General features: G+C 35.8%; 2 protein-coding genes and 2 long non-coding RNA genes across 4 annotated transcripts in view; 2 read left to right on the top strand and 2 right to left on the bottom strand.

Moving 5' to 3' along the window:
• Positions 1-10,630, bottom strand: part of LOC308640117 (transport and Golgi organization protein 1 homolog) — a gene marked incomplete at its 3' end in the record, with an annotated part of 32,007 nt that extends 21,377 nt beyond the window's left edge. Inside the window, exons 1-3 of the mRNA XM_081312143.1 lie at positions 10,559-10,630; positions 8,765-8,927; positions 7,576-7,746 (exon numbers count right to left, since the gene is read on the bottom strand). Coding sequence (XP_081168269.1) covers positions 7,576-7,746; positions 8,765-8,927; positions 10,559-10,612 — 388 coding nt within the window. The 5' untranslated portion in view covers positions 10,613-10,630. The remainder of the gene's footprint in view (positions 1-7,575; positions 7,747-8,764; positions 8,928-10,558) is intronic.
• Positions 5,410-6,878, bottom strand: LOC308640122. Its single transcript, XR_014020178.1, has 2 exons — positions 6,757-6,878; positions 5,410-6,113 (listed from the first exon to the last, which is right to left on the bottom strand). It is a non-coding gene; the product is annotated as an uncharacterized lncRNA (long non-coding RNA).
• A 129-nt stretch (positions 10,631-10,759) lies between the features above and the next one.
• Positions 10,760-22,706, top strand: LOC308640116 (intermembrane lipid transfer protein VPS13C-like; the record flags this gene model as incomplete). The annotated part of the gene is made up of 12 exons (XM_081312142.1): positions 10,760-10,782; positions 12,316-12,563; positions 13,715-13,944; positions 15,155-15,247; positions 16,010-16,375; positions 16,791-16,877; positions 18,184-18,333; positions 18,495-18,759; positions 19,168-19,327; positions 20,263-20,384; positions 21,089-21,383; positions 22,573-22,706. 10 exons carry the CDS (start codon positions 10,760-10,762, stop codon positions 20,339-20,341), a joined length of 1,701 nt encoding a protein of 566 aa, XP_081168268.1. The 3' UTR covers positions 20,342-20,384; positions 21,089-21,383; positions 22,573-22,706.
• A 106-nt stretch (positions 22,707-22,812) lies between these two features.
• On the top strand, positions 22,813-25,359 carry LOC308640124. Its single transcript, XR_014020180.1, has 3 exons — positions 22,813-22,962; positions 24,442-24,546; positions 25,246-25,359. It is a non-coding gene; the product is annotated as an uncharacterized lncRNA (long non-coding RNA).
• Positions 25,360-25,607: the final 248 nt, after the last annotated feature.

The raw sequence follows: 25,607 nt of genomic DNA, 5'->3' as shown, positions 1-25,607 counted from the left end.
ACGTTTTGCATTCAATTTACTATTATCGGTTTAACATCGACTTTTTGCAAAGCACAGTCTGAAGAACTTGGGATTGGAACCAGAGTGGGGCCACAATCCCTTCTTTCAAATACGATGATATTTCACAGGAAACAACCTGCATGAGGATGTGATGACAAGAGTCATGTGCCAGTTGAGACCTTGTTAAATGATAGCTTTTCCAATTTTTTTTTTTGTTACCAAAGATTCACACACATAATATTTCTTTTGGAATCACTAATATTGAGAATAACCTATTTGTAAAAATAATCAATTTGTGTCTGAAACTGATTGTTAGGGTGAATTTAACCAAAATTATCTGTAAAAAGTCAATTTATAAAAAGGAAGTTTTTAAAAATAACTGATAGAACAATATGATTCTGAAAGAGTCTGTCAGCGGGTTGATTGACATCTTGGCAGGTCACACCCATCTCATTGATGGGTGCTGTTGCTGTGTGGGTCCTGGCAGAGCGGAAAGAGATTCACATTGTCCCTGGGCATTGACCAGAGGAAATGTCCACTGGCCATTCCCAGACACCAGATGTCCCTATCCATGAGGCTTCCATGCTCGGTGACCCACATGCAACCCATGGCTCATGGCACAAGTTCTCCGGGGAATTTTCTTGATAGTGCCATTATGACTACATCTTCTCTCCCTCTCCAAATACTCCACTCTGGGAGAGTTAATCCACAAAGGTGTTTCTGGAGTGTGAGTGAAGCATGATTAGCTGCAAAACTGAATTTTGTATCCATTAGCCTGTGGTATGCTGCGTGGGCTGTCTCTAGTCCAGCGAGGAGGTCCACGGAACAGGGTAGAGGAGAGAGTGGCTGCGGAGTCACTAATCAAGACCTCCGGAGACCAAGCAGGAAGCAGGTCTGATTTTATTGCGTAGTTACCATGTATATATTCTCAGGCAGGAGCTCAGCAGATTACAGGCAGCCACCAATGCAATTTCTGCTAACTGTCCTTGCAGTGACCACTCAAGGAATGGGCCGTGGAGCAAACACAGGGACTGCAACACCTGGCCTCACGCCCAGGGCTGTGGCTTCGGGGTAAGTGGCCTGCCACTCAGACGCCCTTAATGTATGCTATGTATGTAGTACTCCATGCACTTGTTCCCCACAGTATACAGTGTTTTTCTCCTTCTTCTCCAGATCTGTGACGACAAAGGGTTTTAGTCACTCGATTTGATGGCCTTGTCTCTGTTGTGTCAATCACCTACCTGCCTCTAGAACAGGCACCTCCTGGAACTGAAAGCATTTCTGATCCACTAATAGTATCTTCCTATGAAGTTGGGTGCAGATTTCCATAAAGATATGATCAAATGATTGTATTTTATACTGTGAATAGAAATAAACCTGAGCATTGAGAGACTGAGGTTACAAATGGATAAAGAACAAACCATAGGTACAAGTGGAGTTTTGACCCATAACCTGCAAGCAACTTGCCTAAGAAAGCAAGCCCTCATCTACAACAATGTAGGCAGCCACTCTGCTCATAAGTCAGACCTGCAGGAAGTCAGATGGCTATCTCTGTGGCAATCTTAGAAGCTAAACAAGTGCTACAAGACTTTGGCCAGGATTTAACTGACAGTTTCCCTAATCTTTGCCTGCTTTCCATTTAGGACCAACTTAGAGACAGCCAAATATGAACCTCTAATCAATCAAATAGGGTGTCCCCATTCCTAATCACCAGCCTGTACCTTCCTCAGGCCAACAGCCTCCAACCAGGGCACACCTGACTGTTCTTGCTCCTCAGCCTGCTTTTGAGGTTCTGACCAAATGCAAGTGGAGGTGCTTGCTCCTTTCCTACAGCAAGCTCAGAATAAATAGCCTTTGCTTTTCTCATTTGGTTGGTCTCCATTTGTTTGCACAGCATGGTCATGTAAATAGGCTTTGTGTGCTAATTGGCTTCCAAATCATCCCAACTGCTATTCATTCATTTATTTATTCAATAAATGTTTCTTTATTGAATGAATAAATGAATGAATAGCAGTTGGGATGATTTAACATATTCCTTGTTAGGCCCTGGGGCAAACAACAAAGAGTAAAATACAGTCTCTCCCCTAGAGGACAGTAGCTTAACAACTAAGGAGACAGAATGAATGATTGGGCAGTCTGATCAACAGGAAGTTGAAGTTGAATGGACATTTTTACTTTCATAGTAAGGAACTTGAATGTGGACTAGAGAAATAAGCATTTTAAGTCCACCAAACCCATGATATGACAATATTACTTTAGGATGAATGTGTATTGGTTGAGACCAAATCAGGAGGGGGAAAAAATCCCAAACACTGTAGGGAAAGAAAGATCCCCTAATTCTTGTAGTTCTTGTGTAGGGTTCCATGGCTGGAATTTATTGCAAAGGCTGATTAACAAGAGTGTAAGAGTTTTCATTTTGCATGTATGTCAGATCTTCACAAGAAAATGAAGTCTGAAGGAATGGCCAGATCATGATGCTTACATGCTTTTTTAGGCAAAGAACAATCAATGCGTGCAGGAATGAAGGGCAGTAAAGATCTGGACTAGGATCATAAGTGCCAGGATCCTAAGTGCCAGGCATGGCACTAGGAGACATGCGGGGAATGTAGAAGCTAGTGGAAGGTTTGACAGTTCATGTTCATAGCAGCCCGAATTACCACTCCCTGGTGGTCAAGGCTATTATCCAGCCTTGACATGAAAAGGACATGGCTCCGAAAATAATCTTTATGGCTTGCCGTATTTTGCCTTAACGCCTTCAACACCCTTTTTAAAAAATAGTTGGTGCATAAGAATTATGCACAACAGTGGGTTTCACCATGGCATATTTGTACATAATTTGATCAACTTTATATCCTCCTCTTCCCTCCCCTCCTCCCTTCCCCCCAATCCTCTTCCATTACCCTACTGGTATCCCTTCTATTTTCATGAGGTCTCTCTCCGCCCCCCCTTATGTTAGCCTTACTTTAGCTTCTACATATGACCCTTGACTTTCTAAGTCTGGCTCAATTTGTTTAACAAAGTACTCTCCAGTTCCATCCATTTCCCTGCAAATGACATAATTTTGTTCTTCATAACTGAATAAAACTCCATTGTGCATACATACTGCATTTTCTTCATCCATTCCTCTGCTGATGGACACCTGGCTGGCTCCAAAATTTGGTTGGACAAGCTCGGCCATGTGTGCAAAGCTATATTATACTGACTTTGATTCTTTTGGATACATGTTGAGGAACACTGTTCTAATTTTAACAGAGGAAATCAATACAAAGAATTCATAATGAGGCACAAAGGTGTCCTGCAGGAAGCTGCCACCCGAAGGGAGAGGTGGAATTGTTGAGTGTAGAAGTTGGAGGGGGCCTGACAGCTGCCATTCAGATGTCTGATGAGCTGCTGCTCATCAGTGCCTTGCTCATCAGTACCAGTGCCTTGGAGTTGAGCCGGAGCCTGTGGCCCAGCAATGACAGATGTGTGAGGAGGGAACACTGGGGGTTGGTTGGTGCCAGTGCTGGTCCTGGATGGAGCTATGGGCTGCTCCAGCAAGCGCCGGGAACACGGATGCTCCTGGTGACAGAGACTTAGTAATACTGTAAACTGGTGTTAATTACTGTCACCAGTACACAGGCCTCTGCAGGGTGAAGGAGTTTTGAGCATGGTGAAGGAGGAGGAAGGAAAAAGGAAGCAGACAGGATGGACCAAGTCCTCCCTCTTCTTCTAGCTTTACCACCTCCTTCTGGGCTTCCACTGGAAGATCCCAGGTGCTGAGTACAGTCTGCTTTTATTTGTGGGTTCTGCATCTGTGAATTCAAACAACTGTGGATCAAACATATTCAGGAAAAATATTTGCTACTGTACTGAACATGTGGACAACACATAGAAATGATACAGTGTAACAATTAGTCACTTAACATTTAATTGTATTTGGTATTGTAAGTAACCTAAGGATGACTTAAAGCACATGAGAGGATGTGCAAGTCCTATACAAATACTATACCATTTTATGCCAAGGACTCAAGTATCCTTGGATTCTGGAACCCACCAGAAGCCCTGGAACCAGTAACCCACAGATAGCTGACAGCATTGAGGGTGAGCTGGAACCTGAGAAGCAATCGTTTACAATCTGATAGAGCCCATGGTGGGCCATTCAGCCTCTGCACACAAAATGCTTAACATAATTAATCTTCCTGCATCAAGAGAAGCATCTCTTTATTTCTATTTAATAAATCACAAACATCCTTTTATAAAAGAGATCTTCACCTTTTCTCCCAAATGAGACAAGAATGTCCAGTAGATCTTTGATCAGTTTCTGGGAGTCACACTCATCTCCTCAGTTACAGTTAAATCGTAGTCACAGACTAAACAGCAAATTGAATCCAAGCTTATATAAAATAAAGGGGAAGAGAGGAAATCAGCACACACAGTGTGCAACTGAGGCAGTAACTTGTTTCTGTAACTGTTGGTCACAGGCAGCAGTTAGTAAACTTATTCACACCCACATATTCCGTTTCACCTCCCTCATCTTTTCAGGGTTCCTATGTGGTGGGAGTCCTAAAATGTAATGGTCTAAAGGTCACACTCTTCTTTGAGGTTATTGTTATTTCCATTAAAATTCTGTTACTGGACATTGAAGTGCTAAACACACCCTAGTGTGACCCTTGGGCACAAGCCCATGTAAGTGGTCCCCAATTCAGATGGGGTGCTATACCCTAGCCAGTGCTACCAATGTTTTCAGCACCGTTCCACCATCCCTGTGTACCCGCTACTCCTGGTGACAGAGGACTTGGTAAACCAGGCATCACCTGTTGCCATGCATGGGCTCATTATTAGAAGTGACGCTGTGAAGGTGGAGAGTGTGCCCAAGACATTTGGTAGACCGTGGTGCGGGCAGGGGATGGGGAGGAACTTCCAACCACTTCTCTAGGATGGAGCGCACTGGCAGCATACTGTTCCCACCTTCACACACACACACACACACAAAGCATGATTCTTCAAATTCACTTGTCATAATTCACCAGAGAACTGAGATCACAGAACCACCAAAATCTATGGGAGATTCAGGGAGAGAGATCTGTATCTTGCTTATTTGTTGAGAAAAAACATTAAGTGATATCAGTAATTTAAAAAAACTCTCAGTACCTAACTCCAGACAGATCCACTTAATTCCATATGCTTCTACACCTGGTACTTAGAATAGGTTCAGGCTGAGATGGTCTGGTGGTGAGTGGTAAGTTCTATAGGCCTATACTATAAGAGACTAGAATACTGTTTTTGACCCATATAAGGCAACTTCTTATGGTTCAATTGAATACATCAATATATTCTAAATTAATGGCTGATATTAAAAATTACTATTTGGATAAGTTACATTATCTAGACTAAAATTATTTGGAAGTCCAAGAAAACAGAAAAAGCATGTGGAAACAGATATTTATTACAGAATATTTTAAAAAAATTAAATGCCTTAAACAAAAAACAATACCATAAAGTGATAGACCTAGTAGCATGCAAATACTTCAGGTTGGAGAGGCATGTTTGCTCTTGATGAATGTACATATAATAAATTCCTGACATTTGACTCCAAAATGAATGTATGAATCGGCTGGACATGATTATATGACTAATAATTTAAAGTAAAATATAATCTTAAAGGCAATTTAAACACTGGCATTAATCTATAGGAGTCCATTCAAGGTCAGTGACTGGAGAGCTATATAAAAAGAACTGAGGTTAAATCTTTAGGAAGCAATGCTGTGCCTATGAACATCTGTAAGATTCAGGCTCAACTTCTGCTTCTGACGAACCTGATTTGGAAAAGGATGTATAACATCCATTACACATCTGTTTCAAACACAGTCTATTTCTAAAATTACACATCTCTTTACAAATAAATATCAAGTATTAATAGCTGAAAGATGCCACTGGGATGGGCTCCAAAGTCTGCTGTTCTCATGGCCACCCCGAGACATATTTTAAGGCATCATTTTTAATCTTGGGGCTTTAAGAACATCTTCTTTGCTTTAACTGGTTTTATGTTTCCATTTTCATCTTCTTCGTAATTGGCACGGTCTCTTTTCTTGGCAAACTTTTTTCCAATTGTCCCCACCAAGGTCTCATATCTGTTAAAATGACATATAGCACAAGTTTAATTTCAAATAAAGTAGGAATCAAATCTTGTCAAGAATATCAAACCAAAGGCAACAAAAATAAAATAGAAGTAGAAACTATGATTAAAAGAAACAGTTTGATCTAAAAATTTATGAACTTTTTAAAGAATGACTAAATTACTTCCTGGTTTTGCTTTGCATTACTCTAAGTAAACATTTTTGAATACATGGAAGAAGCACTGGAGAGGACACTTCAACTGTCAGCTTGCCATAGGTGAAGGCACCTGAGGCTGTTGAGGAGGCAGACTTGAAGTCTTCCTGCCGGGGGCTTCGTTTTTTCATTTTTCTTTGGGGATTGAACCCAGAGGTACTTACTCACTGAGCCATATTCCCAGCCCTTTATATTTTATTTTATATTTTGAGACAAGGTCTTACTAAGTTGCTTAGGGCCTTGCTAATTTGCTAAGGCTGGCTTAAAACTTGCAATCCTCCTGCCTCAGTCTCCCGAGCTGTTGGGATTACAGGTGCGCGCCAACATGTCCAGCTCTAGGGGGTTCTTTTTAAAGCTTCAGCAAACTGTAGGGTAAGAGAAGTGCACACAGGGTGCCAATGACACAAGGCCCAGCTTGCAAAGCTGTTCCCAGGTAACAGTTACCTTCTAGCCATTTCCTCATCTGACACATCAAGCTCTACTATCTCATCTTCATCTTCATCTTCTGCTTTGTTCTTAGCATTCATCTGAAGCATCAATTTCTGAAAAATACACCAATGTTGACCATGATGGCTAGCTAGACAAGGCTTTGTGAAAGGATATGGCATCAAACTTATTTGAAGGTGGAGAAACTAAAGTCAAAGAATCCAGAGTACATGTCAGAATTTATAAGGGATTCCCTGTAACACTCGATGAGTTCTGAATCACAGACAAGTAAGAAAAGCCCCACCACACTGTATTTAGTGCCAAGGAATTCAAGGTGTCTTTTCTTTTGCCTCATATTTAAGATGGGCATATGATACCACAATATAGTGAAAAGGCGAAAAAAAAATAGACTTCAGATTTCCTTTGAACTTCCCATCTTAGAGCCCAGTGAAAGATGTATTGGTAGAGGAGGATAGTCACTAGTAATCTGGATTGCATGTCTCAGTGGTGGACAGGAGGGCAGCCAGTGCAGGACAGAAGTGGAAGCCTGGCCCTGCATGATGCACAGAATCTGCAGCCAAGCTCACTCTGAGCTTCAGGGTGGAAGAGGCATGGCACGCAGTGTCTCTTAGCCATGCCCTTTCCTCCCTCATTAACCTCTTTGTAAGAGCTATTCTCTAACAAACTAAAAAATAAAATTAAAGAGGGGCTGGGGATATAGCTCAGTTGGTAAAGTGCTTGCCTCACATGCACAAGGCCCTGGGTTCTATCTCCAGTAACATACACACACACACACACACACACACACACACCTGAGAATAAAGTACACTTGGGGACCATGAGTTGGAGGTGGTAATGTGGCACCAGGAATGAAGTACTCTCTTGGGCCAAATGAGCCTAAAGGTCTAAATGGTGCGGGTCCTGGAAAAAAATCACGTGGGTCAAAAGGCAAATCCCGTGGAACACCTGGTGCATATTCTCTGAAGCCTATTGGATGCATACCAGGACCTGGAAAATAAAAAGGAAGTTATGTAAACACCCAGAAATTTCTGAACTAGGGTGATTTCAAGTATGTTAATATAGTCTTTAATTTCTCCCAAGCCTAGAACATCAACTGGTGAACATCCTGACTTGCCAGATGAGGCAAACTGAGATGGAACAAGTTTAGGTTATAGCCTTTGGCCAACCAGCCATGAAGCAACATATTAAGGATTTAAACATGGCTCTACCTAGCTCCAGGTTTGTCTTTTTTCTTTCCCTACTATGTAACTGCAGAATTATTTCTATCTCACAAGAGCTCCATTTATATTTGGAAGTACTATATTACCATGACAAGATGATAGATTATGAAATAAGAACTTTACTACATCAAAGAAATTTTGATAAAAGGAAATCCCACTATTTATTACTGTATCCATTAAAAATTCATGAAGTATTTCAGCATGGACTTTACACATGCCATCAGAATTAAGGTGCATGCCCTCCTGGATGGAAAAGGCCTTCCACAGCCACCTAATTAAATCAGCAACATTTATTAGGTCACTGTTAAATCCTCCTCTTTAACACTTCCCTCTGACGTTTCTCAAGGTAAGGAGGGTTTGACTTTTCCTTTTCTATATTCTATAACCTACTGCTTATGCTTCCATTATGGGTGATTACAAACTTTATGTTATTGGATTTTCATATTTGTGACAAAATTTTAAGTTATGGCATGTGTCTCATCCACCTTTCCATCTATTGCAGTGCACATCAACAGATTTTCAACAAACATCTGCAGAAGTAATATTTCTGGATTTTCTGTATATAGCTCCTTATCCTTGTCTATGAGAGATAGCTATTGCCTATCTCAGTATAAGATTATGTAGTGTCCCATATATCCCAGAAAACTGGAGGAAAAGTTAAAATGTACTCAGCTTTATCCTTTCATTGTTAAGACCTGAGATAGCAACCAACTGTTTTAGCAAGCAATAGAAATGGAAGATGAATGTGATTTATAAGTCAATCACTACTGTTCAGATCATCATACCAAATGGTGGAGGGATTGGCCGAGGCCCAAAAGGCCCACCGAGCTGAAGTGGCGGTCCATACCGAATGGGAGGTGGTGGAGGTCGTCCCATCGGGGGTCCCATAGGGAGGCCCATGAAGGGTACCCCTGAGAAAGGAGGGGGCCCTTTCATAGCCATATTAGCCTGCAATTTAAGATTTGAAAGCAGTTGAAAGTTTTAAAAGTCCTACGTATGAAGACAAAGTACCAACACCGATAAAAGCTAAAACCCAAAGCTGGCACCTGTCCAGAGAACACCATCAGTGCAACAAAACTCTACCCACCCCTCCTGTGTATTCCCACTGACAGCTTACAGAAGTTAGAAGGATGCCACAAGAGGGAGCAGTTTGTTACTGATTTAATCTGCACAGGAAAGGGAAAGGCAAGAGGACTGGCAGAGGTTATTAACAGAGGTGATTTCTGACCAGTATGTCATGCTGTATTATTCACTACAATCTATTTCAAAGGGAGTCCCCCCTCCCCATCACTTCCCTTTCATCACAATAGCTCATTACCTTCCATATTAAGAATGAACAGAATAAAATGAAAAATCCATTCTCTACCCATGTAATAATAGCTACTATTCAGCGTATCTTCAATAAGTCTTTCATATATTATTCAACCTCTGAGATCTTTAAGTAGACTGTCTTGTTTTAAATAAGAGGGAACAAAAGCAAATGGAATATCATAATTTGTTGAAGGCCACACTGCATATTAAAGGAACTCAATCCCAGGTTTGCCTCCAAGCCATGCTTTCCCCACCTCTACTCCTCTCTAACAACGGGTCTTTGCTCTCTTTTAAATCTTCTACTACAAAGGGGTTTGGGTTCTTATCTAAGCTGCCCTTAGATTTCTCCAGAGATGTATATTCCTGGAATATATATACACTGGAACTTGATAAGTATTTTCCAACACAGTGCTATACACACAAATTAGGAAGACAAGGCTTTAATATTTACTTTCATTTACTGTACACCATTTGAGATATTGATTTATCATTTCCTATGAGTAATGGGTTTCAAACTAAACAATTAAAAATTTGTTTTATTATAGAGCTGCAGAAGACCTACCAGATATAATAGCAACACAGTTACAAGAGAATACACTTATATGAACAAATGAGACCATTGCTTGGGACTGGCTCAAGAGGTCATTTCAGATGATCATTGTTTCACTGAAACAGTATTTCACTTTCAGAAAATCTGATACCAATCTAATTCTAATCACTCAAAATAGGGTTTGCACAAATGGAGGAATTCTTAAATAGCATTCTTCCAAACAAAAATAAAAATGATGAATTATATAACTTATAATGAATTTACTTTGCCTTAGAGCATTCAACACAAAACACCATATAAAGTTAGAGTGATAACTTTTCACATTCTGTAGTTCATTATAGTTGTACACACTTAAGCAACATTCCCAAGTTAAGGAGAAAAGTAAGCTCAATATCGCATGCAGTTTAAAGCAAACAAGATCAGTGTCATGCTCTGAACATCCTTCCCAGAAATGCACAGAATAAAACCCAATTCAGTTCTCAACCTCTAAGTACTTACTCCAACTGGATGCTCAGTCAAAGAAGTAATGGTGGAGACTGAGGGGGTCTCAGGTTCTAAACTGAGGGGGTCTCAGGTTCTTGGGGAACAGTTTGCTTTTTAAAAAACAAATGGGATAGTACAAATAGAACACAAAGAAGGATAAAGCAAAGAGCAAGTACTGTAGGAAAGCTACATGTTCCTGCATGACCACATGATTCACAGTAACTACAGAACTTACCTTGCCCTCATTCGTCACCTTAGCTGGAGAAGAACTTCTGGAACTGCTGTTCATGTGAGCTGGACCACATTCTGGGTCTGTTAGAGATCAAAGAATGGATTCAGACTTATTCTAACATGAAAAGAATAAAAATCCTCCATCCACAATTACAGATTCTTTGAAATTACTTGGTCCCTTTACCAGAGGCAACGGGTTTCCCAGATGCCTCAGAAGACCAGTACGAGGTAAAGGTCCATCCATTGATCCTCAGAGCCCTTGTATGTATTTTTCAGAAGAAATAAACCACTGGTGGACAGGTCAGGGTTCAACAATAACTAGAAAGCAACATTAAAAATGGGTTGCCCAGGGGTTGGGGTTGGGGTTGTAGCTCAGTTGTAGAGTGTTTGCCTAGCATGTGTGAGGCGCTGGGTTTGATTCTCAGCACCACATTTAAAAAATAAAGATATCATGTCCATCTACAATTAAAAATATTTTTTTTAAAAAAAACAGGTTGCCCAATACTGTGGGGAGCCATTCTGACACGTGATTGGGTGACTCATATGGATTTAATTTAACTTAATTGTTAAATCCATATGAGTGATATGTTGGTAACATATTTTCCCAAATTTTCTCCTATAGGCAGTCTTAAAGCTATGGATATATATATATATATATATATATATATATATATATATATATATATATATATATAATATATATATATTTTGGCCTGTGTCTTTCAAAACAATTCTGCAGATTTTGTTTTACTTTTAATAGGAATTGAATCCCTAGCATGATAACATTATCAACGTAGTTTTTGAATGTTTAACATAGATCAGCCTACTATAAAGAGGAAAAATATCTGACTACAATAGTCTAATTATATTTGTATTCCTTTCTCTAATGTGACACATAATACTTTGTACTTGATTTTTTTTTAATGGAAAAAAACCTGTGTTACTAAACTTGGACTTCACTGAATGCATACTGGATAGTTCTGAGTTCTTTATTTTTCTGAGAAATTAATAAATGAAGAAAGAGTGCTTTTATGCACACAGCTTTTCTAGTTTTTAAATTTCATATCTAGCAGTCCACAACTCTGTAGGTAAGGTTGATAAATGCCACCATCTGTTTGGTAGTCTGGTATTCCTAGACCATGTGAAGATGTGTAAGAACTATTTGTGAAGACACTTAGTAAACACTTGCTGATTTGAGTTGCAGTGAATACTTTCAAATCAAAGTGCATAGGATAATCTTTGGAAATAAATTCCTTTAGCAAGATTTTATTTAATAAAATAGAGGTTGTCTTGTAAATTTTATGAACCACATTGATATGTTTTGTTAATTGCCTAAATTTGTTTCCAGCAATCATTGCCGTTTATTTTTTTAATATTTATTTTTTAATTGGACACAATATCTTTATTTTATTCATTTATTTTTATGTGGTGCTGAGGATGGAACCCAGAGCCTCCCATGTGCGGGAGGCAAACGCTGTACCTCTGAGCCACAGCCCCAGCCCCAATCATTGGTGTTTCTAATACTGCATTCTAATTAAAATATTCTGTTATTGCTTAATCACATAAATCTTACTTTGGGGATTAGGAGACCATGTCTTGGTTGCTGATTAGGTAATTACATACCAGTTAACACTGTCCTGTTTTCTATTCAGATTATAAACTGAAAGGTGAAAGAAAGATCATTAAAATGTATAGGAAAACTTTCATCTTTTTTATTTCAGCAGAACTAAAATAATGAATGTGTTTGTTTGTTTGTTTCAGGATGATAGACAAAAAGAATGACCAAGATAACAACAGTTCTATGATTGACATAAGTTACAAACAAGACAAAAATGGAAGTCAAATTGAAGCTGTTCTTGACAAGCTATATGTATGTGCCAGTGTGGAGTTTCTGATGACTGTGGCAGATTTCTTTATCAAAGCCATGCCGCAGAATCCTGAAAACATGGCAAAAGAAATACAGATTCCACCAAGACAGACTGCCACAGGAAAAGTCAAGATAGAGAAAGGTTAGCAGAATTTACCTGTTAGAGATGACTACTTGTGCTTTTTAACAAAAGTTACAAACAGAAGGAAAGAGTAGTAGAGAATTTGAGAAAGTAAATTAGACTTTCAAATTTAAACATATTCTACATAAGAGCTTTAGTGAGAAAATATTTTGAAGAGCAAGGTATAGTAGAAATATATTGGACTTTAAAGAATTGTAGCACATTGAAGAGCAATTGAAAAGATAAAATGAGACCTAGCATGACTACCCTATCACCTTTTAATACTTTAAAGCGTCAGAAAATTTACCAGTGTCAGACCTAGATGTATGCTGAAGTCACTTTCAACTCTGTAATTTTTTATATTCTAGCATTACCAAGTAAATCAGTGATTTTCTGTATTCATTTATAATTATTTAAGATCAGGCATTTTTTTCCTCCAGTGCAGCACCCAACAAGATTGAAAAACTAACTTTTATTGGCAAGGTCAAATGTTATTTTTCCATTTACTTTTAATGTTTCTTAAGTTATAATCATTCTTGATATCTCTGTAGTTATTTACATATTAAATTTATTTATTTATTTATTTTTAAGTTGTAATTTGGACACAATACCTTTATTTTATTTTTATGTGGTGCTGAAGATCGAACCCAGGGCCTTGCATGTGCTAGATGAGTGCTCTACCACTGAGCCACATCTCTAGCCCCATTAAATATATTTATATTATACATTATATGATACTGATTATATAGTTTGGGATGAAACCAAATGACAACAGTTTAACTGCTTTACCAGCATCTTTTTTTCCCCTGATAGTTCTTTCTCTAGTTTTCCCCTCCTTGCTGCTTCAGCATAGCATAATACATTATCATATGTGTATACAGGCACATACCTTAATTCTGGCCCAAGAATTTCAAAACACCATTATTCCCAACTAAATCAAATATCAAAGTGAGAATGATCTTTTTTAAACAGGTTTCAAATTATGTTTTCTTGTACAATCAGCATTTGATAATATCATTTAATAATTAGTGTTGATAAACCAATTACTAGTATTAACTTCAACATATCCATCATATTAAGAATATTGAGAACAACTTAGTAACTAGTAGATGATGTGTAGATAAGTGAAAATTTACTTTAAAAAATTTTTGTTCCCTTTTTTGTTTCTTCAGATGATTCTATAAGACCAAATATAACTTTAAAGGCCATGATCACAGATCCGGAAGTGGTGTTTGTTGCCAACCTGACAAAGGCTGATGCTCCTGCTCTGACAGCTTCTTTCCAGTGTAACCTCTCTCTGTCAACATCTGAACTTGAGCAAATAATGGAAGCTTCTGTGAGAGATCTGAAAGTGCTCGCTTGCCCTTTTCTCAGAGAAAAGAGAGGGAAAAACATTACCACAGTAAGAATTGCCTTGGATCATAATTTTGAGAAGGGCAGAATTCTAAGTAGGAGAGCTCTTAAGGACTTTACAGATTATTTACTAAAACCTTGGGGTTTTTCAGATAAGGATACTAAGTTCCAAAGATGTTAAATAACTTAATTATAGCTGCTGGTAATAAAAGTAGGAGTTACCTTCAGACTAGTTTTCTTTATATTACCTTCTATTAAATAGTATTTGAATTGTAGTACACATCAGTATTTTTTGTTTTAGCTATTGTTTTGTTCGCTGTGGTATGCCCAATAAGAGAATGAATGAGTATTTAATCTTGAAATGAAAAATTTACTTGGAGTCAGAGAACCAAAATAGATGGTATTCTTCTGTTATTAAAAGTTAATTTCAGTTATTTTCATATCATTATTGAAAAATATGATTTTAGTTAATTAACACTTAACACCAATTATTTTTTAATGTTAGTGATGATTTTTATGATAAAAGGACCACTGTTATTTGACTCATTGGCAGTGTTAGTTTAAATTTTTAAAAATTTGTGGGCTGAGAGATTTGCATAAAAATATAGTTCTAGGCTTCATCTATACTTTATCATGAAATGTTCTTTGACAGATCATCTTTTGATATGTCACAGAAGGCTTATAGTAATCACTTCATTGAAAGCTCATCCTAATTTTTTCAAAATTATTATGCCATAGTAATTACCCCATTTAGTTTGGGGCAAAATTATTTTGCTTCTTTAATTGTAAATAAGAATATAGACTTCATCATTTTAATCAGTTTCGAAGATTTGAGATTCATTCTAATAAGGACTTTTGGTGGTATTCAAGACTAAATTGTTAATTATCTGAAAATGGTCATTTATCTACCTTACTACAGTTATTAGTTCATTTTTATAGATATCTCAAAAATATATTTTACAGAGAGTCTCAATGAAAATATTTTAGCAAAAGGAAACATTTTAAACTTCTAATAATAAGTTGCATTGTTACTTAACAATTTAGAATGAAAAAGTTATGAGAACTGTTAAATGTTCTTTAACAATGTTCATAGATTTGTCATAGTTCACAGAAGCCCTCCTACAAAGTTCTTAGTTAATTTGATTTCCTTTTTTGCTTTTAATAGTAAGCTTGAGTAAGAGGTAGCTCTCATAAGGGTCTGTTACACATTTACTGAAACTGTTACTAAGGAAGTGTGAATTTCATTTATTTGTTTCTAGGTCTTACAGCCCTGCTCATTATTTATGGAAAAATGTACATGGGCCTCAGGAAAACAAAACATAAACATTATGGTTAAAGAATTTATAATTAAGGTTAGTACCTATCATGTTCTTTGGGTGTAAATTCTTATTTTTCTAACAATGTTGTATATTTGCAGTTACATAAAATGGTATCTTTTGATGTCTTAACACTACAGCATTATGTTAGTCATCTTGAAAAATCAAAGACCTCTAACATTAAAAGACATTTTCTTTAATGTAAATGTTTATTTTGATTTCCTTTGAAAGGATACTTTTTAATATTTTTTAAAGATCAGAGTGGTTTTCTCAATTATATTTGCATGCATGTGGAGGGGAGAGGAGAAATGGGGAGAAAAAGAGGGAAGAAAGGGTGGTGAGATGAGGTTGCCATTACTTCATTTGAAATAAATTACTTTTAGACTTTTATTTGATGTGAAATTTGAATCAGTTTAATAAGTGAGTGATTAAATGCTTTATTTGACTTACAAAGTATTTGTAATGACAGGTGTGTGCTAGAAATAACTTCTTAGATTTTGCTTTTTTAATTTAAAGGATTGAAAAAATTCTCTATTCTTCAGTGGCATTCAGATTCTTTAAATATGACTTTGTGCCCAGTTACAAATGGAAATTCAGAATGTTTTCTGAAATCCATTTTTCTTTCTTTCCAAAGGATGCAAAAATTAGATAGTTGATGCCAATAATATGTTTTCTCTAGCTGTGAACTTAATGTATTTAAAATTTTAATTAATTTTTAATGCTCTATCATATATGTATTAATTCTTCTCATCTGGGAAAGAATATGTTCTAAATGTTTTTCTGCTTTCCTTTATAAAGATCTCACCCATAATTCTTAATACTGTGATGACAATCATGGCTGCTATGTCTCCAAAGGCAAAAGAAGATGAATCTAAAGACATATCTAAGGAAATGGAAAATCTTTGGGATGTCAGATCTATTAGTGATTATAACGCTTGGTTTCTTGGTGTTGACTTCGCAACAGAATTAACAGAAAATTTCAGAGACAGTGAACAACCACGGATAGAGGAAAATTGTGCTATTACTGTGGAATCAGTTCAGATTACCTTAGAATGTGGCCTTGGGCATCGAACAGTACCTTTATTACTGGCAGAGTCTAAGTTTTCAGGCAGTATTAAAAATTGGACTTCTCTGATGGCTGCTGCAGCTGACATGACACTACAGGTATGGATACATCATTTAGAACATTCAGAGCCAACTTCTTGAAAGTACAATTGTAGAATCAAGAGATGAGATTTTTTGTTGCTATTGTTTATGCATGGTAACAACAAATACATATGAATAGATAATATATTTTTGTTTATGCATGGTAACAACAAATACATATATGAATAGATAATATATTTTAACATTTAATTTGTATAAATTGATGTATAATTGTATTGTGAGAATTGATTTTAAGAAATCTTTGGCTAAATAATTTGTTTAAGACAATAAAGAAAGAATAAAGGGAAATACACTTGACACTTTTTGTATCTTTCAGTGGGGTTTATAAATGGTTTTTGACATTTTTTTCTATGCTGGTTACAGAGTTATATAATTAAAGTTGAAAGACTAACTTATAATTCTGACTTTTCAGGTTCACTATTACAATGAAATCCATGCTGTGTGGGAGCCACTGATTGAGAGAGTGGAGGAGAAGCGACAATGGAATTTAAAGGTTAATGTAAGGAAACCATAAAATATTTTTGTATAGAGTGACACTCTGTATATTTATTAATATTTTTTAGTTCAGGGATTTGCAAGATGGAGTCCAGGATCCTTGAAGCCATTTCAAGGGGTCCATGTGATTAAAACTCTTTTCATGGTAATACTCAGGCATAACATATCATTTTTGTCTTCATTCTCTCATGAATGAACTATGGAGTTTCCAAGGGACTTCTTGAATACAATATTGAGCCAGATTGAGTACAATAGAAATCAGAGTTCATCTCTTAAGGCAGGTGCTGAAGAGATTTGTAAATGCCCCATTTCTCACTATTTATATATTGTATATAGTTATTTTTCATTAAATAACTTAAATATAACATTTTCAAATGTGTATTAAAATCCTATATTTTCATTTTGAATAGTGTGGATATAGGTAGATGTAACTCAGATAAATTTAGAAGCTCTTTGAGATATTCAGTGATTTTTAAGAGACAGACCAAAAAAGTGGAGAGAGAATTTTATTATTATTTATGAACAAGTCTTTTGTATTACTTCTTTATGGTATTACTTGAGAGCACTTCAGAAGCCTATATACCAAAGCACAATTTCTAGAATAACGGGAAGGTGTTATATACTCTGAATAAATTGTCAATGCATACCTCCTAGGAAGCCTCCTGACTGAGGAGTTGTGCACTGAAACTGGCATAGCCAATTCTTTTCTTAAAGTTGAGAACTCACTGAACTTGTGATCCCAGTTTTCTTTGAATGAAGTAGAAGTGGTATTTGTCTCTCTGATGTAAAGAGGCTAACAAAGAATGTTTTACAGCTTTTTGAAATGTTATTAGAATAAAAACATGATTGTGATACTGCAACAGATTGAATCTGATGGCTGGTTGAAAGCTAGTATTACTTTTGTATATGTGTTAATTGTAGAAAACAGAAGGAAAAAACTTATTTCCAGATGATACCACCATATAAGGACTAATGTAGACTTTGGGGCTGTCTTAGGTTGCTAATCAACTCATAATCATCACTTAGGCCACACTAAATAATTAGTTGTACTCTGGGAGATCCACAGGAGGCAAGTCTAGTAGCTGACTTTGAGTGTTTCATGTTATGGTTCTAAAAAGCATCTTCCCATGGATTATGCACTGAAAGAAAGATTTCTCTTCTGCACTAAGTCAGTGGGAAGCTCTGAACATTTTTGAAAAATGAGACTTGAAAAGCCTTAATGTAAAGCAACCAATTTAGAAGAATTTAATACTATATTTTAATTTTATTATTGACTGATAACTTAAATTTGTTATGTTGTTTAATTATAGGTAAAGAAGAACCCAATACAGGATAAAAGTTTGATGCCAGGAGATGATTTTATTCCTGAGCCACAAATGGCAATTCATATTTCTTCAGGAGATACAATGAATATAACAATATCCAAAAGTTGTCTTAGTGTTTTCAACAATTTAGCAAAAGTATGTTTGATTCTTGTTTGGAATATATTAAATAGAATTTGAGAATGAAACATGTATGGATATTTTTTGTCATCAAAATTAGTTAAAAATGTGTAGTAGTGGTAAAATGTTTGAAAGAAATATACATACTGTAAAAATAATGATGATTTATTCCTTTTCAGGGTTTTTCACAGGGTGCTGCTTCTACTTTTGACTACTCCTTAAAAGACAGGGCTCCTTTTATGGTAAAAAATGCTGTAGGTGTTCCCATTAAGGTGCAACCAAATCGTAATCTCAGAGTGATGGGCCCCCCTGAGAAAAGTGGCATTTATGATGTGGATGCTGGTCAGAACTTGGAGCTGGAATATGCCAGCATGGAACCTTTACATCAAGGGAAAGTGTGTGTACTCAACCGTCAAGAAAGCTCCTTCTTCACACTGACCTTTGGTATGCTAGTTATTTTAAGAGTGTCTTGGGAATTGCTATGGGCTTATTTTTGATAAGAGATAAAGAAACATTTTGCAGCAGATATCTTGGGAGACAACGTTTCTAAAGGCTTAGAGTAAATAATTAATAAACTAATGTCTTATTTTCTTCTAAACTTGAAAAAGATTAAACTCAAGAAATACTTTGCAAAACTAGATTATTTCAATGTTCTTTAGTAATACAACTTATAGTATGCTTCAAAAAGAATAAGATTTCAATGAGAGAAAATAATGATATTCCGAAGTCCTAAAATATTGACAGTAATTACTACTTTCTTAAATTCTATAAAATATTCATCATTATTTTGAGGTGCTGATGATTATTAATGAGTAAATATTTTGACTTATTTTCACTTATGCTCTGTCTTAGTACCGCATGGATACACAGAAGTTGGAAACATCCCTGTTGCCAGACCTGGACGGCGATTGTACAATGTACGGAATCCCAATGCCAGTCATTCTGATTCAGTCTTGGTACAGATTGATGCAACTGAAGGGAATAAAGTAATTACCTGCGTTCTCCCCTGCAGGTAATGCTTTAGAGTGAATTGTGTCACTTTCTCTAAAGCAGAAAATATCGTTTAGCCGAATAGAAGAATATATAGTAGAACTTCATTATAGTGCACTGAAAAGGCTCCTACTCTATAACTTGATTTTGTATTATTCTTTATTTTAAATGTCTGATACATTTGTTATCTCCTGCTTTTAAATTAATGAAATTGTTTTGTATTCTTTTAAAAATTCAGAACTGAGGAATATTGTAATTATCGTTAGTTGTAGAATAGGATAATAGTTCATTCTCTTTGTACAGTATTTGGAATCACATTTTTCAAGTGCATATGAAGAAATATTGGAATTATCTACTTTCCTGAAAAGAATTTAGCATTTTAATCTATAAATATTTTCTACTTTTAAGGCTTTATTAAACATTTTTCTTCTTTTGCACATTATTATAGATTTTGGAATCTGATCAATATATGATCAGCAAAAGGACATTTCTTCATTTCTATAACATCAGATAAAAATTGAAAAGATTTCAAATTTTGGCAATTAATCTCTCTTTATTATTGATTCCAGCAAATATACTGTAGTCAAGAATAGACTTATACTGTACTTCTCAAATAGCTTTTGCTCTTCTATTTAGTTTAGTCATATGATGCATACATAAATGGTTGTAATGGAGAAAATCTGAATGAAATTGTCAAAGAGCAATGCATATTTGAAAGATAGTATGATAAACTAAAATAAACATAAGCATGTAATTATAGGAGTATGTGAATATCTTAATTTTTATTTAGATCTCAAGTTTAATATACATAAATTGCACTTATCTATCCTAAAATTTTCAATTACCAATGAAAATTCCAATATTGGGTTTGAAAACTTCTAGACCTAAAAGTAATTATGTGCAGCTTTTTAATTTGTTTATCCTTTTTAAACTATTGTATGTCCTTTTGTCTAACAGATTAAAAATCACTTCTCTATTGCATTTATCATCTATAAATTTGTCAAGAATATTAAGCTATTGGAGCGCATTGGAATAGCCAGACCTGAAGAGGAGTTCCATGTTCCTTTAAATTCATATAGGTAGATATTTCATTGAATATATAAAGCTTTAAACACTTTATAATATATATTTTGAATTTTATGTTTTGGTTTTTTTTGTTTTGGTTTGGTTTTTGGTTTTTGGTATGGGTTATTAAACCCAGAGGTGCTTTACCACTGAAATACATCCCCAGTCCTTTTTATTTCTTTTTTTATTGTGGGGCAGAGTCTCACTAAATTGCTGAGTCTGGCCTTGACCTTGTGATAATCCTCCTTACCCTCCAGAGTCTCTGGGATTACAAGCATACACCATTGTGCCTGGCTAGGCATCTTTTTTCTGGAAAAAAATAACCTTATATTTTTATAATGTAAGAGCTATAAAAGCAGTTTTAGGTTTAAGACAGTTTATATTATTAATGAACTTGCAAGATGAAATGCCTTCTTTTTATATATATTTGATGTTTTAGAATTATCTGAGATCTATATTTATCTGACTGCCTTTGTATTTGAAATGAAAAAAATTTTACATTGCCCTTGTTTACAGAGTGCTTTTTCCCAGAAAGTGCCTCTGTAAGTTAGACGTGTGACTGTGGGCAAGTTTCCCAACCTTTCTTAGCTAAGACTTCCTAACCTGTAAAGAGAAGAATAATAGTACCTATTTTGTAGAGTAATCAAGAAGATTTAATGAGATTATTTTTCTTATATCTCAATCAAAACTTTTTCTTCCCTTGTTTCTTTTTCTGCAGATGTCAATTGTTTATTCAACCAGCTGGAATCTTAGAGCATCAGTACAAAGAATCTACCACTTATATTTCCTGGAAAGAAGAACTTCACAGAAGCAGGGAAGTAAGATGCAGGTTGCAGTGTCCATCAGTGGAAGTCAACTTCCTGCCTCTCATAGTGAATACAGTTGTTGTGCCTGATGAATTAAGCTATATCAGCACACATGGGGAAGATTGGGATCCAGCTTACATTATTCATCTTTACCCTCCTCTCACTCTGCGGAATCTTCTCCCCTATTCTTTAAGATATTTACTTGAGGTATATTTCTTGTTTAGCTTTTATTATTGTATAAAATGAACTCTAGTTTTGTTTTATAGCATTTTTAGTTGAAGTCCGTGTTTTATATAGCATAGTTGATAATGCTTTAATAATATTAATGATAGCAAAAAGCAGCATAGCATTCATATGTCAGGAGCTGTATTGTGTACTTTACATGTATTGGCATGTTCAGTCTTTACAGTAACTTTTTGTAGTAGATACTGATGAGGAAACTGAGTTACGGAGAGGTTAAATGATTGGCCCACCAACCCATATCCACTTAGTATTTGAGCCAGGATTTAAACCTAGGCACTTTAGTTCCTCAATCCCTAATACTTGTCCTTACTACATCTGTCAGAACCATAGTCATCTTTTCATTCATTAAGTAAAATGTTATTATCTAAAGGGGTGAAAAAGTCAATGAGAAAATACTTCATCTTAAAGTTTTTATTTAAAAGAGTTAATATTATGATTATTTGTTCTACAGTTCTAATGAAAACAAAAATAATTACTGCCTTAAATAATAAGAAATATTTTCCCTAGTAGTGGGGTATGATAAATACTTTCGAATTTGTACATGCTATGATATTTTAAAGTCATAGTGTATGGAACCTCAATTTTTTTTAATCTAACAATGAGCTATTCCTGAGTTGTGCAGACAAAAATTAATTAAATGAACTAAATAGTATTTATACAAAAGACAGTTTTAGTAAGAAACCCTGATTTATATTTTGCTATTATTTATTTTGAAAAAATTACACCATAGATAATTTGTCAGAGTAGTTCAATATCACTTTCCATATTCCATCCTTATGGAACCATCAGGTGTGATATTTAAATAGAGGATGAAACTGAAGCCCAGGCATTTAAGTGGCTTATTTAATGATGTAGCTCTGGTGGACAATAGCCAGGATTTCTGAATCTAGCCCAGGATTCTTGACATAGATGTGAATATTTTATCAAAACTTATGATTGTTTGCCTATTAATGGCCAAAAGACAGTGCTGCTTGTGGCTATGGCATAGTGTTTTCTTTTTTGTCCTTAATGATTACTGGGTTGTCATAATATTTGAACAAGGTTCTTGTTTGAAGAGTTGGTAGTTAATTTAGCATTTGTGTAAAACATGGATTTTGCTATTTCAAAAGTTTCAAAAATTGCTGAGCAAATTTTTTTGTGTGTTTATTTTTAGGGAACAGCAGAAACTCATGAACTAACAGAAGGCAGTACTGCTGATGTTTTACATTCACGAATCAGTGGAGAGATCATGGAATTAGTCCTGGTGAAATACCTGGGCAAAAACTGGAATGGACATTTCCGCATATGTAATACACTTCCCGAATTCTTTGTTGTGTGCTTTTCTTCTGACTCCACAGATGTGATGACAGTCGATCTGTCCATACATGTCAGGCGAATTGGCAGCCAATTGGTGCTCTCTGTGTTTAGTCCCTATTGGTTGATCAACAAGACTTCTCGTGTTCTTCAGTATCGTTCAGAAGATATTCACGTGAAACATCCAGCTGATTTTAGGGACATTATTTTATTCTCTTTTAAGAAGAAGAACATTTTTAGTAAAAACAAGGTATGTTTCTGTTCATAAAGCAAGTTTAAATAGGAGAATCTCTTCTCTAGAAACTTGGGAACCTGACACTATGCTTCCCTGTTTATTTAAGTACCATTGGTATGAATTAAGTCCAGTGGGACTTTAAGGAGTGCAAAATCAAGTGGGATGGCAGGAACAACAGCAGTTTGCTAAGACTCAGTTGCTCTTTCTCTCCTATCTGTAGCATTACTTCTGTTCTTAAATTCATGACAGATAAAATAGTTTTATTTCATATACTTTTCTGGTGATAAGGCATTTCTAAAGATACGGTGACTGAATTTACTTATATTAGCTGAGTCTTCGGTGGGCAAAGCATTAAGCTAGGGAAGAGAAGCCTAAAGCTTGAGCCTGATCTTTTATGTCCTGGTCCCTTCTTTCCTCTTCAGATGCACATCTGCCTTCTTTACTTTCCCATGTGCTCACTTCTAGGCTTTTGCATATGCCTCACCTTCTGCCTAGACAGCCTCTTCCCCTACCCTTTTCCTGTTTCCCTCATCTTTCCTGGTTATCTATAGTTTGACCTTTGGCATTCTTCTTAGGCCTGATATGTGTGAAGATTTTCTGACTATTTTAAATAAATCTGGACATACCACTCATGTTCTCTCAGAATAGTTCTCAAATTTCAGTGTACATTAGAATGGGCTTTTAAAGCTATTTACTGAATTATGTCCCCAAAAGTGAGTTTGATTCAGTCTTTCTGAGTAGGGCCTGAGAGACCACATCCTTAATAAATACTTTGGTGATGCTGATGCTGCTGGTCTGAGGACCGCTTTGAGATCCACTGTTTTGGAGTGGTGCTTATCTGTTTATGTGTCTGGCCTCTGGTTATCCTCAGTTTTTTTTTAATAATCTAGTTGGGTAGATATGGGTGAGACTAAATCTGGTGCACAGGTATGTCTTCTTCTGTAAGACATTTTCTAAATCCTAGCATCATTATCTTCTCCTTGATAGCATTTTGTACCTTTTGTATGGCTCTTGTCACATTGAGTCTTACATCATAATTACTAGTGTGTATTTCTTGTTCTCTGTTTGGTCCAGTTGCTCATTGAAGACAGGAACTGGGTCCTCCTTTCTCCCATTCTTACTTTCACAATACCTTTCATTTAGTGCCTGCTGAATAGTATTAAAGATGAATTCTCAGAGTTCTCAAACTGTTAAGAATCTGTTAACTCTATACAATAAATCTAACACTGGAACATAGCATTTTGCATTACAACTTCAAAAAAAAAGTCTCTTCAGTTCACTATACTCATTGCTTAGGTAAATGGGAAAATCAGAGCTGTTCTGTGGTTGTCATCCCATAGTGTTTTCTGTGGTTCTGTTATTCATTTGCAGTATGGCTATCATTGTATTTTTGTGTCCTATGATACTGAAGAAATTTCTTGTAGTTCTTTCCATCAAATCAAATGAATATCATTTTTCAGGTTTTTTATATGATGATTTTATTCTCTGTTACAGGTTCAGTTAAAAATTTCAACTAGTTCTTGGTCCAATAGTTTCTCATTGGATACAGTGGGAAGTTATGGGTGTGTGAAGTGTCCTGCCAACAATATGGAATACCTGGTAAGAGTCGACTTGCCTATTTACCCTGGACTCCATTCACCATTCCCACAATTCAGTTAAACAGCTTAGGTCCTAAAGAGTACAGATATCAGAATTGAAAGTATTATGTGGAGAGGTCTCTCTTACCAATTTCTTCAATCACTGTTAATAAAGCAGAAGTGGAATTTGTCACAGATTAATACAGTGGGTTGAATCTACCCAAGTGAGTAGTTTGGTAAATATTGATGGCATGGTAGAATCTTCATTCTGTACAGTCCCTGCCAAGCATAAATTTGAATAATTGGATACCAACTGAACGGTTTTATGACTACTTCAAAATTTTTATTTTATTTATTTTATGACAGATAATAAAGCCACAAAACTTGAGCCTCTCCACTAATTATAAATCAGTCTGTGTTTGGAATATTTAAAGAGTCTAATAAATAACAGAGGACACTTTAAATCTGTCCTTGCAAGGTGTCATTAAATTCCTGATTGAAGTTCTTGAATTGGTTTCTGATAGAGTCATATTAGGGAACAAAAAAATTTCTTTTTAGTGAGAAGATACTCAGTATCTTATGTTCATAGCTTATGTTCATTACTTAATGTAAGAATTCTTATTTTAAAATACTTTAAGAATCAGTGTGTGAATGAAGGAATATGTGTAGGTTTTAGAGATTGCATAAAATATTGGGAAATAAACTTGTTTCCTTCTCACAGGTTGGTGTTAGCATCAAAATGAGCAGTTTTAATCTTTCACGAATAGTTACTCTGACTCCCTTTTGTACCATTACAAACAAGTCATCATTAGAACTAGAAGTTGGTGAAATTGCACCTGATGGCTCAATACCAACTAATAAATGGAACTATATTGCTTCTTCAGAGGTAAGTCTTCCTTTACATATTCCTACAGTATAGAAATCAGTATTGACATGTAAATAAGGATTTTGTGTATCTCTTTGTCATATTCACTCTGTCATATTTATGTGTTAAAATATGATGGCCAGCTTTAAAAGATTTTTATATTATATGTATGTGTTTTTTAAAAAAGGGGATAATTGTTGATATTTGCCCATATCTCA

The sequence above is a fragment of the Spermophilus citellus genome (genome assembly GCF_964194105.1).
Source record: "Spermophilus citellus genome assembly, contig: SCAFFOLD_259, whole genome shotgun sequence".
NCBI lineage: Eukaryota > Metazoa > Chordata > Mammalia > Rodentia > Sciuridae > Spermophilus > Spermophilus citellus.
The sequence above is the reverse complement of the archived record's forward strand: the minus strand, read 5'-3'. Positions and strand labels throughout refer to the sequence as shown.